This window comes from Protopterus annectens, chromosome 16.part0 (genome assembly GCF_019279795.1).
Source record: "Protopterus annectens isolate FY-2018-M chromosome 16.part0, PAN1.0, whole genome shotgun sequence".
NCBI lineage: Eukaryota > Metazoa > Chordata > Ceratodontiformes > Protopteridae > Protopterus > Protopterus annectens.
The window spans coordinates 785423423-785440179 of record NC_056750.1 but is presented as its reverse complement, the minus strand read 5'-3'; the positions used below and the strand labels follow the sequence as shown (position 1 = coordinate 785440179).

Genomic DNA, 16757 nt, shown 5'->3' with positions numbered 1-16757 from the left:
TCTATGGGAAATGTATATTTTCAATCTTCAAAGTTGTCCTTAACATCAGCAAGGTCCGAGGATGAGCAAAGTTCACGCCTGACCCTATTCAGATGAAACCTTGACCATTGGATGGGAAATTGCAAGTTCACCCCTAGTCTGGTTCACTTGTCTCTGATGGACAGAGGCTAGCAGTAAGAAAACCGTTCTCCAATTACGTAATATCCCCCACACACAAATCCCTTAGCTGCCTTCTTACTAACACACTCCCCCAACAGATAGATGCCCAAGGTACTCTGGGACAAATTGGGTTGGGGTGTACAGCTAGACTTATAAAGGCCCTCGTCGTCATTAGTTTAGAAACAAATTATAGCTACCAATTTTTTTTTTCTGATTGTTGATATTTAATTAATTTCCCATGTAGAGATATTAAAAATTAAACTTTGCACTTTGTGCCTGATATTCTGGCTGAAGTGAAATAGGCATCCTTTAGGAATAGCACCATTGATATTCAACCATGTAGCAGCAATGTCAAAATCATCCATGATATTTGCAGTCAAGTCAGCGTTGTTAAGCAGCTCAACACCACATTACCATAGGAATTGTTATGCTTTTAGCGAGTTTTTTTTTTACCCATCAAGCAATATATTAGTGATGTAGTTTTGGTTGTCTCATAGTTATGGGCAAAGCCATGTATACTGTATAGCTGATGACATATTGTGCCTTTGATTAAAACCGTTCCATCCAGCAACCACACTGTTGTACAGCTTAAATCCCTTAAATTAATCCTAGTGGATATATCACTAAGACTTGATTTCCTGTACTAGAATCTGACATTCTCTTATATGTAAACATTCAGATTTTTAGATTAAACATCTCTCCATTTAAATTGTCTAGGCCAATTTCCTTTCCAACACTGTTTATGCACTTGCATGTCCTTATTCTATTTATCTGTTGTAACAGGGGTTTATGGCTAGGTAATTAAACAATACTTTCTGCGGATGGAGGTGCTAATACATCATTCACTATTAAGTAGGGTGTATCATTACAATGTTCTGCTTTTTGCCTAAGATTGCTATGGGTCACATACCTTTGGAAGTCACTGAGATCAGGAGTACAGGTTTGCACTGCTTAACATCTTTCTGCATAACAGCCGACCGCATTTATGTTCATACTGTACTAAGCCGGATGTAAATGCAGTAAGATGTTCTGCAGTAGGACGTTAGGTGAAGCACAGTGTAAAGAATATGCTATTCAATTAACATTCTATGGGATAGAACCTGTCCCAGATGTTAATCGGCACATACCTGTATAGTGATGGCACAAAGACATTTTCAGGTCTTCACTCTCTGCGAATACATCTCAATTACAGCTCATCCTCTGCAGCTTTCATTTTTTTTAGACCATACCACCACCTTTCTTCTTGCCGTTTTCCTTTTGAGATGGTAAACATAACCACCTGTACAGAGTACTTCTTTTCCCTTTTGTGATAAACTAGTGGCATAATCACTGCCACTGCTACCAGATGCGGTATAGCTCACTTCCAATGGAATGTACTACAGTAAACCCTGGCAAACGCTTCCCTGTTGCATTACTTGAGTATTTAAAGGTATAGCGGTCGATCTTTTGAATGTCAGCATTTTTCATTCTCAGCCTTTGAATGTGCAAGCTTGTACTCTTGAGCAGATGAATTTCAATCTTATATAAGTTTAAGCTTCTAAACTAGAACTGTTTAAAATACCCCTAACTACATATTGTACAGAGCAACTGTACAATATAAAATGCAGTTTATATAATGATTTTTTTACACAAACATTAAAGCAAAAACAAGTTTTACTTAATTACCTTTTTCTATATCTTCAGTATGTTTCTAAACATTAATAACAAAAAGTGGAGTTTATGCATAACAGTTCTCCCAAGAGTCTATGAGAACCAGCAAGAGTCCATTTTTTTCTGGCACTTCTTGTGGAACCACAGTTCATATGTCTTAAGTTATATCCAGTTGGATTAATGCTTTACAGTTCTCCCATTTATTCACCAGTTCCACACTGTTGCTGGTCTTCTTCCTGATTGTCTGAATGTTCCAACACCATTCTTTAGTTTAAGTCTAAGGTACCTCCTGATTCTTTTAGTCATATCTTATGATTTTTTTCTGCTGCCTAAGCATTTTCCTTTGAAACAATGGAAAAGGTTTCACTTGCAAATTCTCTCTCTGTGGGCTTTGTTATTGTCAGAAGACTGAGAAGCAGAGAGTCCCTCAGCTTACTGACTGTATCTGTTTGCTGGCTAATTTGCTTTATTTCATTCTTAACCTGTTTTGCATCTAAACATGTCTTTGATCTTCAGGAAAAATAAGTCTGCTAGCTGGATATTGCAACTTGAATGTCATACCTCACTCTGAACATCCTCTGATGATCATGATAAACTTGTTTCTCTTCTGCCTGACTTACAAAAAATATTAATTTTCTACAAACACTATGGTGTCCCCAAGTTTTAATACCTTTCCTTTCTGCTACAGTTTTGTCAGAATCAACTCCTTCTGCTGGTATGAATGCATCTTTGCTAAAGTAGGACTTGGAACATACACACGATGTGCCCTCTCAGTTAACACATCATGCTTTGGAAAACCAGTCCAGTTGCTTGTTTGTATTTTCATAAAATAGGTGCAGTTTTTCCTTCCATTTTCTCTGTTATAGCAGAAAACTATCATTTTTTCTTATGCTCTTGTCTTCTAATTGTTGAAATAGTTCTTGAGAAGCCGTGAGTTTTTTCATTCATTTTAACTTCTGATTTCTGCAGCATAGCTCATCTGAAGTTACTTAAAGCTTTTTCTATTGTTTCCAGTCTTTTGTTCTTATATATATATATATATATATATATATATATATATATATATATATATATATATATATATATATATATATATTTTTTTTTTTTTTTTTCATCTAGCATCTCACTTATTTTAAATACCCATGAATCCATCTCATAGTAACATCAGAATAATACTAGGCAAGCAGTCATGGGGACCATGAAATGCCTAGCCATGTTCACCTTTAAGTAGACAGACTTAACATTTCTTTCCATGCTTATCAAGCACTTAATACTGCTCTGTATCACACAATGAGCAGGGCCTTACATTATAAATACTGCTATCTGTCTCACAGACTGAGCAGGGCCTTACATGATAAATACTATCTATCTATCTCACAGACTGAGCAGGGCCTTACATGATAAATACTGCTGTCTCACAGACTAAGCAGGGCCTTACATGATAAATACTGCTATCTATCTCACAGACTGAGCAGGGCTTTACACGATAAATACTGCTATCTGTCTCACAGACTGAGCGGGGCCTTACATGATAAATACTGCTATCTGTCTCACAGACTGAGCGGGGCCTTACATGATAAATACTCCTATCTATCTCACAGACTGAACAGGGCCTTACATGATAAATACTGCTATCTGTCTCACAGACTGAGCAGGGCCTTATATGATAAATACTGCTATCTGTCTCACAGACTGAGCAGGGCCTTACATGATAAATACCCCTATCTGTCTCACAGATTGAGCAGGGCCTTATATGATAAATACTGCTATCTGTCTCACAGACTGAGCAGGGCCTTATATGATAAATACTGCTATCTGTCTCACAGATTGAGCAGGGCCTTACATGATAAATACTGCTGTCTGTCTCACAGACTGAGCAGGGCCTTACATGATAAATACTGCTGTCTGTCTCACAGACTGAGCAGGGCCTTATATGATAAATACTGCTGTCTGTCTCACAGACTGAGCAGGGCCTTACATGATAAATACTGCTGTCTGTCTCACAGACTGAGCAGGGCCTTATATGATAAATACTGCTATCTGTCTCACAGACTGAGCAGGGCCTTACATGATAAATACCCCTATCTGTCTCACAGATTGAGCAGGGCCTTACATGATAAATACTGCTGTCTGTCTCACAGACTGAGCAGGGCCTTACATGATAAATACCCCTATCTGTCTCACAGACTGAGCAGGGCCTTACATGATAAATACCCCTATCTGTCTCACAGATTGAGCAGGGCCTTACATGATAAATACTGCTATCTGTCTCACAGATTGAGCAGGGCCTTACATGATAAATACTGCTGTCTGTCTCACAGACTGAACAGGGCCTTACATGATAAATACTGCTATCTGTCTCACAGACTGAACAGGGCCTTACATGATAAATACTGCTGTCTGTCTCACAGACTGAGCAGGGCCTTACATGATAAATACTGCTATCTGTCTCACAGATTGAGCAGGGCCTTACATGATAAATACTGCTATCTGTCTCACAGACTGAGCAGGGCCTTACATGATAAATACCCCTATCTGTCTCACAGATTGAGCAGGGCCTTACATGATAAATACTGCTGTCTGTCTCACAGACTGAGCAGGGCCTTATATGATAAATACTGCTGTCTGTCTCACAGATTGAGCAGGGCCTTACATGATAAATACCCCTATCTGTCTCACAGATTGAGCAGGGCCTTACATGATAAATACTGCTGTCTGTCTCACAGACTGAGCAGGGCCTTACATGATAAATACTGCTGTCTGTCTCACAGACTGAGCAGGGCCTTACATGATAAATACTGCTGTCTGTCTCACAGACTGAGCAGGGCCTTACATGATAAATACTGCTGTCTGTCTCACAGACTGAGCAGGGCCTTACATGATAAATACCCCTATCTGTCTCACAGACTGAGCAGGGCCTTACATGATAAATACTGCTGTCTGTCTCACAGACTGAGCAGGGCCTTATATAATAAATACTGCTATCTGTCTCACAGACTGAGCAGGGCCTTACATGATAAATACCCCTATCTGTCTCACAGACTGAGCAGGGCCTTACATGATAAATACTGCTGTCTGTCTCACAGATTGAGCAGGGCCTTACATGATAAATACCCCTATCTGTCTCACAGATTGAGCGGGGCCTTACATGATAAATACCCCTATCTGTCTCACAGATTGAGCAGGGCCTTACATGATAAATACTGCTATCTGTCTCACAGATTGAGCAGGGCCTTACATGATAAATACTGCTGTCTGTCTCACAGACTGAACAGGGCCTTACATGATAAATACTGCTATCTGTCTCACAGACTGAACAGGGCCTTACATGATAAATACTGCTGTCTGTCTCACAGACTGAGCAGGGCCTTACATGATAAATACCCCTATCTGTCTCACAGACTGAGCAGGGCCTTACATGATAAATACCCCTATCTGTCTCACAGATTGAGCAGGGCCTTACATGATAAATACTGCTATCTGTCTCACAGATTGAGCAGGGCCTTACATGATAAATACTGCTATCTGTCTCACAGACTGAGCAGGGCCTTACATGATAAATACCCCTATCTGTCTCACAGATTGAGCAGGGCCTTACATGATAAATACTGCTGTCTGTCTCACAGACTGAGCAGGGCCTTATATGATAAATACTGCTGTCTGTCTCACAGATTGAGCAGGGCCTTACATGATAAATACCCCTATCTGTCTCACAGATTGAGCAGGGCCTTACATGATAAATACTGCTGTCTGTCTCACAGACTGAGCAGGGCCTTACATGATAAATACTGCTGTCTGTCTCACAGACTGAACAGGGCCTTACATGATAAATACTGCTATCTGTCTCACAGACTGAACAGGGCCTTACATGATAAATACTGCTGTCTGTCTCACAGACTGAGCAGGGCCTTACATGATAAATACCCCTATCTGTCTCACAGACTGAGCAGGGCCTTACATGATAAATACTGCTATCTGTCTCACAGACTGAGCAGGGCCTTACATGATAAATACCCCTATCTGTCTCACAGATTGAGCAGGGCCTTACATGATAAATACTGCTATCTGTCTCACAGATTGAGCAGGGCCTTACATGATAAATACCCCTATCTGTCTCACAGACTGAGCAGGGCCTTACATGATAAATACCCCTATCTGTCTCACAGATTGAGCAGGGCCTTACATGATAAATACTGCTGTCTGTCTCACAGACTGAGCAGGGCCTTATATGATAAATACTGCTGTCTGTCTCACAGATTGAGCAGGGCTTTACATGATAAGCCTGGTGTGATTTTTTTGTCTACTCATCCAATGATCAAGACTAGCCTTAAAGATAGCCAATATTAAAGCAGGAAGTTGAAGTGTTTTTTGTTGAACGTCTGCAAGGTTCTTCCAGCCAGAGCTTTTTCATTCTCTGTTTCTGGTTGATTTTCCCTTACTTTATCCAAATGTCTTCTTTGCTGACATCCAGGCAGTGTAATTACTAGACAGAAAATGAATTTCACCAAATTTGGATTACTTTTTTCCTGGTGATTTAACAGTTTCTAAGTTTTCACACTGGAAGAGCTCTATTCACCCTGCTGCTCAGTATGCAGCCATTGTAGAAATAAGGTAATAAATAGTTAACTTGCATTTAGCAAAAAAAAAAAATGAAAAAAAAAACTTGTAGTAATTCTTTCACATGAACATCTCCCTCTACTTATCTCATTACTTTCTGAACACTGTCATTTTGTATAGTCCAATGTCCATATTTGTAAATACATCTAGACTCTGGTCCACTGGCCAGTACCAAACATTTCCACCATACCTAAACAAAAGAGACCTCTGAAGCAAAAGCACACACACGCATATCACAACCCACCACACCAAGCACCACACATAGTACACATGCCCGTGTCTCACAGCCTGTAAGGCCCAGCCACAAGCCCAACATACTAGTCATAGGAGACTCTGTCACGAGACACACAGATGTGCCCCTCACCAGGCTAGACAAGGGGAAGGTCACGGTAAGTTGCTTGTCAGGTGCTAGAATCGGGTCTATATCACATAGTTGAAGTTTAATATCTTTAAATACGGAATGTTCAAACCATCCTGTTTGAAGTTAAAAAACTTTGACTATGGATAAAAAACAAAAAAAGAAAAAAGAAAACAAAACAAAATAGACTGTTGTAAGCAGGGGGGCAAGCCCCCCTGCACCCTCATACCCCTCGTTACTTAAATATACCATCTCCGAAATCGCACCACATTGAACAAAATGGAAACCTCCCCTTATGGAGATTTCCTTTGAAAACACTCAAATTTCTGCAAATTCGAACTTATGGTCTCGACCATATGACGTTCAAACTTGCAGGAGTTCGACTATCTGATAGGAACCTGCTAGAATCTGCCATATCACTCATGCACTCAAGTCTGTCAACAACAGGTACTGTTATGACTCTGTTATAGTCCATGTTGGTGTGAATGACATGAAACATACCTCTCTGGACTATATGAAGAGAGGCATGATTGAGCTCGCTGAATATGTCTCCCGGGCAGGTATGTCCCTAGCCTTATGCAGCATCCTACCATCACCTAGAATGATGCCTCAGTACAAACAGAAAATGATTGACTTTAACAATTGGCTTAGTTTCTGGTGTCATTCCAAGAGGATCCAGTACCTGACTGCCTGGGAGGATATGATTGACAGACCACGATACTTTGTCAGAGATGGCTATCATCTGTCTCCCCTGGGCTTCAGGCTTCTGGCAAAGGCTCTTGCCTCCCCCGTATTGCCATTTTTAGGCAAAGTTATGAGGACAAAATTACCAACATGAAAAATTCTTCTAAACAAAATGTAAAGGTCATGCTGCTAAACACTAGGAGTCTTAACATGAAACTGCACTCATTGCAAACATTCCTCATCCTGAAAGATGCTGACATTTGTCAGTCACTGAAACCTGATTCAAAGCTGCGGAGAGCACCCCAGCCTTACCAGGCTACTTGTCCTACCATACTTCAGACCTAAAACAGAGGGCTACAAAGCCAAAGAAGGTGGAATCTCAGTATTTATCAAAGACATACACACCTCCATGCTGGTTAAACATTATGATGCACAGGAGACACTCCAGGTGCAGTTAACTATTGACAAAACACCTGTTCAAATCATAGCTAGCTACAGACCCACTGCCATGACTCAGGAGGTTCACTCCACCTATCTGAACTTACTTGAATCCATCAAGATTCAACCCTCAGTCCTGATCCTGAGCAACTTTAACTACTCAGCCATTGAGTGAAAGACCTATTCTAGCTCAAACATCAATGCCCAGAGATTCCTTGACTTCATCAATGCTAATGCATTGGATTAGCTGGTCAACACCTCCACAAGAGGTGAAAATATCTTGAACCTGGTACTAACCAACAGGAGTAGCCACTGTAGCACCCCTGCAGTGTCATCCTCCTGGGTAAGATCCGACAGTAAAGCAATCACTTTCGAAGTCACCATCTCCCCTGACACTTACCAGGTTTGAACAGAAATCCTTTTCCAAAGCTGACTACAACCTCCTGAGAACAGGTATAAGCAGCTTCATAGCCACCATCCTTTCAGTTGAATCAAGCACTAATGTTTAAGCCTACACCAAAAGTCCTTTATAGCTACATGGACTCAGTAATACCTGACAGGACCAAATCATCTTCCTCAAGAAAGAGTAAACCTGTCTGGTGGACAGCAGCAATAAACCGACTCTATAATAAAAGGAAAACAATTGCTGTCCAGGACCAAGAAGGAGCAGGTGCCAAGTTGAAAGCAATCTCTCCTTTGTCTGAACAAGCAAATAAGATCACTGGTGAAATCCTCTAATGCTAACGTTGAGTCCCGATTGGTCACATCAACTAAGGACAGTCACAAGGCCTTCTTTGCATATGTCTGCGATCTCAAAGATAACACCCAAATCTGCTCTGAATTGGTGGTCAAAAATACCACATACACAAACGTCACAGATATGGCCAACCTGCTGGCAGACAAATTCAGTGAAAACTTCACCCCTCCCCATCCCCCATTCAGTAAACCAGGACATCCCCAGCACCTGGCCCCCTCATCACCAAGGAGTAGGTTATTAATGCCTTCTCAAAGGCAAAACATACAACTCCCATGGGACCCAACAACATCCCTGGCTATGTCATACATGAACTCAGGCAAGAGCTCTCAGCACCACTAGGCACCCTATTCAACCAAAGCCTGTGCATTGGCTTCATCCCAGCAAAATGGAGGACAGCCACTGTCATCCTTCTGCACAAAGGTGGAGCGTCCACCGACCCAGGCAATTATAGGCCCATCAGCTTAACTATCCTGATCTGCAAGGCCATGGAATGCATTATCAGGAACTTCATAAACAAAGACATTGGCAACCTCCAACTACTTGATCCAGCACAGTTGGCAACCTCCAAGTACTTGATCCAGCACAGTTTGGTTTTGTCCAAGGAAGATCATGCCTGTTAAACTTGGTCACCTTCTTTGAAACAGTCACCAAAGCCATGAATGAGGGCAAGACAGTGCACACCAACTACCTTGACCAAGCCAAAGCCTTCGGCACTATTCCCCACTTGGGCATAATAGATAAACTCTCCCAGCTAGGCATCAACCCATATGTTACCAGATGGGTAGCTAGCTGGCTCACTGATAGAACCCACTCATTCAAAATAGGGGAAGCCACCTGTATTAGTAGACCTGTAACAAGCAGCGAACCCACTCAGTCAAAATAGGGGAAGCCACCTGTATTAGTAGACCTGTAACAAGGGGCGTACCCCAAGGATCGGTGTTGGGGCCTCTACTGTTTGGGATATGCTTTTCTGAGGTGCAAGCTATACCCAGTGGTCTGTGGCTGACCAAGCTTGTAGATGACTGCAAGCTGGGCGCTGTCATAAATTCCCCTAGTGATGTGAACATTCTCTAAGAGGGTCATAACCAAACTAATGACTGGTGCCAGAAGCATGGCCTCAAACTGAATGCCAATAAATGCATCATTATCATCTTTGGGGAAAATCATATCCCCACTAATTATCACATTAATACCAATGTACTAAGCATGCAATCAGATGTGAGGGACTTGGGCACCTGGGTTGATAGCAACCTGACTTTTGACTACATGTTGCTTCCGTTGTACGAAAGGGTTTCTACATGGCTCACCTCATAACTAAAGGTATTTTATCCAGGAACAAGGAGGTGATAACCTCCCTGTACTCCTCTCTTTTCAGACCCATTATTGAGTAAAATGCCCCCTTCGGCATGTACCTTGCCAAGCACATGCAGCAGTTGGAGAGACCACAGATGTTCCTGACAAGAAAAGTCCAGGGTCTCAAACACCTATCTTATACAGATAGGATAAAAGCCCTGTCCCTCTCCTCAGTCTCGTACAGACTGCTCAGAGGTGACCTGTGTTTGGCATACAAGGCCGTCTCAGACTCAGCCTTGATGGAGTTGCTGCATATCCTTAAGTCAAACTCCACTTGCGCACTCACACTCGCACCCAAGGTCTCAACCTGGTCTGTGACATTAATAAAACTTGTTGCAGGGATAGATTTGTGTCCCAATGACTCCCCCATCTGTGGAATAGATTTCCTCTGCATCCCAAGCAGAGTATCTCACTAGCCCTCTTTAAGAGGAACCTGGACGACTAGATGAGAAACAGAAAATACACCTCTGGGATCCCACCTGTGTCCAGCTGGACAGGGAAAACAAATGCTGACTTTGTGGGAACATCGGTGAAATTCTTGGCTAGGCTTAAAAGGACCTTCAGGCCAATAGCCTAACATCATCCTATGAATCTATGAACCATATTTCCTTGCAGATATTTATTACAGTAAACAGTTTTGTTCTGTATAAGTCAACACACCCAAGCATGTCTACTCTCAGTTCATTTAAAAAATAAATCAGTCCATCTGTGCTAGAAAAAAATGTATTGCATTATAAAACATTCAGACTGCATTCAGCATTAATTTCAAATGTATTTCCCTTCAACACAAATAAAATCCTGCATTAGCAAATATTCTACCTTCATATGTAACATGTAATTTAATAGTGCAATATATTTTAAGAAAGAGAATATATAAAACTGTTTTCCACTCCATCTCCTTCCTCTTTGGTTTAGCTTAGTAGTTTATCAGTAAAGATCCAGATTTTTGTTTGTTATTGAGTGTTGCTTTACAGTGTTCTTAGTTTTCCTCAGTAGATTATATGTAGCTACAGTAAGACATTGTCTACCAAAACACAATTACCTGTAGATGCTGCCTCAAAGAACTGAAGAGAATATGTGTCAAAAGTTGTTATATGTGAAAACTTCATGCAGCCTGCTTCAGCACTTTCACTGACCCAAGACTAGCTTGAGCCTTTTCTGGAACAGAAAGTGCATTTGAAGAAATGGTCATACTAATGCATGCCATCTGGTGAGTAAACCCAAATGTTATGATTTACCATTGCATTGATCTGTTGTGATGAGCGTCTCACTTGACTGTATTCCATTCCTGTGTATACCTTACGGATAAAATCAATTATTGAATATTGTTCAGCTGTTCATTTCTGTGGGTTGAGGCACAATTCATTTTGGTAGAGTTCTGCATTTTTACTAGAAATATAAAAATGAACAGAATCTATTATTCAGATATTTTTCAACCTGTAGTTTCATAAGAGAAATTTCTGTTTGCCATACATGGCTATGAATGGCTTGTAAAATATGAGAATCTTGCTTTGGAAAGACAGTTAACTCAGTCTCATTGTTGATAGAAATAATTCCCCTAAAAAACATCTAAGCAGCACTATAACACAACTCATTTACTAGTCAGGAACTGACCAAGCTTTCAAATCATCTACTATTTGAAGAACAAACTCCACATCTACCTGCATGTTAAAAATCCATCCCAAAGTAGAGGCTAGTAGGCTTATATAATCCTTAGTCATTTGAGACTTATAGCATATAAACCTTGTAGTCATTGAAAGAGGTTTAATTCACTTTATGGTGGTTTTAAGGAAAGTGTACATTTCAGAGGCCAGCTGCAGCCGTGCATGTGGTAACTAACAACTGGTTCTTCCATTGTTTAACAGTTCCATTTGTCGGCACTTTACAGTGAAAGCCTGAACTTTTTGTTTTTAACTTTCTGCAAAATATGCTGTACACATAGTTTATTAACTAGTCAGAGTAGTAATGCATGTACTGTTTTATACAATGTTACTTAGAATTTTACTTACTTAAAATTACTTAAATTAATTACTTTAAATTAGATTACTTAGATTGTGTGGCTTCATAGCAGTGTGCTTAATAAATAATATTTTACTTTATTACAGAAACAAAAGAAGTTCCAGTGTCTGGAGAAAAATTACAGTCCGTTATGAAGAGAACTAAATATGGAGACTCAATGGAATAAAATATATATTTTTGACTATGCAAATTACATACTGGTGAAAGAATGCTCTGTCACTTGAGGAGACTGTTACCTTTGTACATATATTGAAATGTGAAGGTTATATATAATTAGAAATATAGATTTTTTTCCATTTTACTTCTTGGACTGCTCAAAAAGGATCACAAAACTCTCTGAATAAAATTACAATTTAACAGAGGAGGGACACAGCAAATTTAAAGCATGTTAGATAATATTTTTCATAAAGCACTATTGCAGCATTAAGGTTTCTTTTTTATAGGAGTAACAGAATTGTATATATATGTAGATTCATTAAGAAGTTCTTTTTTTAGTGGAATGTAGTTTCTCAACACTCAGAATGATTAAATATATATATATATATATATATATATATATATATATATATATATATAGTCACCTACAAAATAGATTTCCGAAATGTTTGAACCATATAAATATTATATTAGAAGAATAAATGGATCAGTAGTGTCAAATCTGTATAAAATAATAAAAGATTGCAAGTCTATTATTAATTGTACATATTGGGCACATTATATTTAAAAATGAAGAATTAGAATATTCACCTTCAGATGTAGTACGTGATAAAATTAATAAGTAATCTAGTATATTCCCCAGTTTGGAAGATACATGTAATTGGAAATGTATACATAGGACATTTTATCTTCCAGATAAATTAGCTAGAATGGTCAAAGATAATTATTCTTGTATATGAAAACAGACAATGAAAGCTGATTGAAACCATATTTTGTAAATTACACAGATCTATTTGAGAAATGGAGTATTGCCTTTTTCTAGAAATTATACATTGCCTTTTTCTTTTATATTGAATTGTAAACTGACATTTTCACGTACAGTATATTAGTTTCCTTTATTTTTGTAAAATGCATTGTATTTTTCTAATCTAATAAAAACATTTAAAAATAAGTTTTTATTAGTGTAACTCAAAGCAACATTTACACTAGTAAAATCAAACATCGAATTCTTCCTAGCCTGATCTCCTCCTTGTGTACCTCATGGTTCTCCTTCTCATTACTAGTAAGGTCAGATTCTAATAGACATATTATCAGTTTAAGTGAATAACTCTTGTTGTAAAGCCTACATTTAAAACATTCTTAACCCAGATTGTTAATCTCACCTTTATTCTTATTGCACATTTTCCTTTACAATTTATTTGACATAATTTTTATTGTACACACTTTAATTTCTTCCGTTAATTCTTTTAACTGCCTACTTTTATATAAGGTAAGGTTATTTTATTTTAAAACGGTTATATATTTATCATAAGATGGACTGTAATGTCATGTATCAGTGAACCATACAATTCACTAAACTCACATTCTTTGGCTCTGTTTTTAGCTCTGTAATAAAGTAATATATTATTCATTCAGCACTGCTTTCTTGTAAATAACAAGTGATTAATAAATGGAAGATTGTTTATGATCTCTTAGTAATTCCTGAATTTCTCATTTATTACTGTTATTTTGTATCTTTGCTCCTTTTTAGGGTAAAAGTTGTGCGTCAGAGCTGGCAACTTGGCACGTAAAAATCTACTGCCAATCATTAGCGGACCGGAGTCCCGCTGTGGCGACCCCTAACCGGGAAAAGCCGAAAGACACAACAACAACCTTTAAGGGTTTGTCTCCTGTGACATGCAGAAACATGGTACAGTGCAACTTTTCAGGCTTCTCAACAGTGTCACTTACAGTAAAGAATAAACTGAATTTCTGAATTCACAACTTCGAGTAGTCTGATAAATTCCCTTATAGTTAGATAATTGCAGGTGGCTGCAGTTGTACAAACAAAATAATGCTGTAAATGTCTCAGAAATGAACTGTTTTAGTTCTGATGCCTTGTAAAATGTATAGTGTTTATCTGGCTGAGTAAATACTCATACTTGAGTGTGTGACCACTCTGCATGATGGCTTTATTATAACTACCTTCTAGAAAGAGATGTGCCACTGCACATATTATTTGTTAGAGTATTTTAATATTTAAATGTATATACCTTAGTATATTTATATTATACATGGCATAAGTTAAATACATTAGATGCACATATACTCAAAATTGTCAAACTGACGTGATATTATTGTTAATGATGGCAAACTAATTGTAAGAGGAGCCAGACTAATTATGTCCTTACAAGCTAGTCGTAAAGGTAGCTCAGGAGATTTACCAGTACATAATGAAAACTAAATTACTAATAAAGAATTAAAAAGGGAAAGTATTTATTGTTACAGGTGACAACAGACAGGCAACAGTTCATTGATCTGTAGCATGCCAGAAAAACAAAAAACAAAATGGCAGTTATAATGTAGATGTTGGTGTTCACAAACAAAAGTGGCCCACATCAGGGACCAAGAAGTTCTTACAAATATAATATTTCATTTTAAAACATAGCGCTCCTTGACGTAAGTGCTGCCATCACAACCATGGACAGAACTTTTTGATTTTGTGGTTCTTTCTCCACTACTGGAATCTACTAATTACAACTTCAGCAGACATCCATTAGCAGAATCATTTACTTCTATATCTGCCAGTAGAGTGAAGCCACTCATAGATAAGGTATTGTCAGTGTCGGGAATATTTGAGATATTGGTGACTTGTAAAGGACCACCACCATTTAATGAAAAGCAAAGTGCTGGTTTTGCTAACTTACAGGGAATTTAAACACAAGAATGTGAATTTGTCATCTCAGGCCAGGAAATACTACTGGTAATGGTACAATATTTTATTAAGCTAGTAAACATTGTAGGAAAAAGATCATAGGCAGCATATCAGAAATGTTTGTCTTGCAGATGCTTTGACTTAGTTTGGGTTTCCTAAGACTTGAGGAACAGAGAAAAGGTAAGTTTTATTTTGTTTTCCAAATTCACCTTTTCCATCTTCTCTGACTTTGTGCACCCTTGAAGTTGGTATAAATACACACATGCACAGTGGATATAAAAAGTGTACACACCCCTGTTAAAGTGCCAGCTAGCTTTTTGTGATATAAAAAAATGAGACCACAATAAATAATTTCAAAACGTTTCCCACTTTTAATGTGACCTATAACCTGTACAATTCAATTGAAAAACAAACAAATCTGCTAGGGGAAAAAAATATTAAAAAAATAAAAAATGTACAATAAGCTGGTTGCATAAGGTTTCACACCCTTAAACTAATACTTTGTTAAAGCACCTTTTAATTTAATTACACCATTAAGTCTTCTTGGGTTGGAATCTATCGGCATGGCACATCTTAACTTGGCAATGTTTGCCCACTCTTCTATGCAAAATTGCTCCAAATCTGTCAGATTGCGAGAGCATCTCTTGTGCACAGCCCTCTTCAGGTCATCCCACAAATATTCTATTGGATTTAGGTCTGGGCTCTGGCTGGGCCATTCCAAAACTTTAATTTTCTTCTGGTGAAGCCATTCTTTTGTTGATTTGGATGTATGCTTGGGATCATTGTCATGTTAAAAGGTGAAATTCCTCTTCATCTTCAGCTTTCTAGCAGATGCCTGAAGGTTTTGGGCCAAAAGTTACTGGTATTTGAAACTGTTCATAATTCCCTCCACCTTGACTAAAGCACCAGTTCCAGCTGAAGAAAAGCAAGCCCAAAGCATGATACTGCCACCACCTTGCTTCACCGTGGGGATGGTGTTCTTTTGGTGATGCAAAGTGTTGTTTTTGCGCCATATGTACCTTTTGGATTGGTGGCCAAAAAGTTCAACCTTGGTCTCATCAGACCATAACAGATTTTCCCACATACCTTTGGGAGGCTTGATGTATTGTTTTGCAAATTTTAGCCGATCCTGGATGTTTTTCTGTACAAGAAAAGGCTTCCATCTTGCAACCCTACCTTATAGTCCAGACATATGGAGAATACGGGAGATTGTTGTCACATGTAGTACACAACCAGTACTTGCCAGAAATTCCTGCAGCTCCTTCAGTGTTGCTGTAGGTCTCTTGGCAGCAGTTTGTATCTTGTTTTTTCAATTTTGGAGGGATGTCCAGTTCTTTGCCACGTTACTGTTGTCCCATTTTTTCTCCACTTTTTGATGACTTCACTGTGTTCCGTGATATATCCAATGCTGTGGAAATTTTTTTGTAAACTTCTCCTGACTGATACCTTTCAACAATGAGATCCCGTTGATGCTTTGTAAGCTCTCTGTGAACCATGGCTTTTGCTGTAGCAGGCAACTGAGTAAATGTCAGGAAAATCCTAGTAGGACAGCTGAACTTTATTTGGGGTTAATCAGAGTCTCTTTAATTGATGGCAGGTGTGTACCGAAGAAGACTGAATGCTGTAATTAAATCAAAAGGTGCTTCAACAAAGCATTAGTTTAAGGGTGTGCACACTTATACAATCAGCTTATTCTACTTTTTCTTTTTTTTTCCTATAACAGACTTTGTTTTTCAATTGAATTGTACAGGTTATAGGTAACATTAAAGGTGGGAAAGGTTTTGAAATTATTTATTGTGGTCTCATTTTTTTATATCACAAAAAACAGGCATTTTAACAGGGGATGTACACTTTTTATATCCACTGCACAT

General features: G+C 38.7%; 1 protein-coding gene across 1 annotated transcript in view; it reads left to right on the top strand.

Annotated features, from left to right (window-relative positions):
• Positions 1–12548, top strand: part of TMEM141 (transmembrane protein 141) — a 103631-nt gene extending 91083 nt beyond the window's left edge. The window contains exon 5 of the mRNA XM_044057918.1: positions 12122–12548. Within this exon, the coding sequence (XP_043913853.1) occupies positions 12122–12201 (80 nt within the window). The 3' untranslated portion in view covers positions 12202–12548. The remainder of the gene's footprint in view (positions 1–12121) is intronic.
• Positions 12549–16757: the final 4209 nt, after the last annotated feature.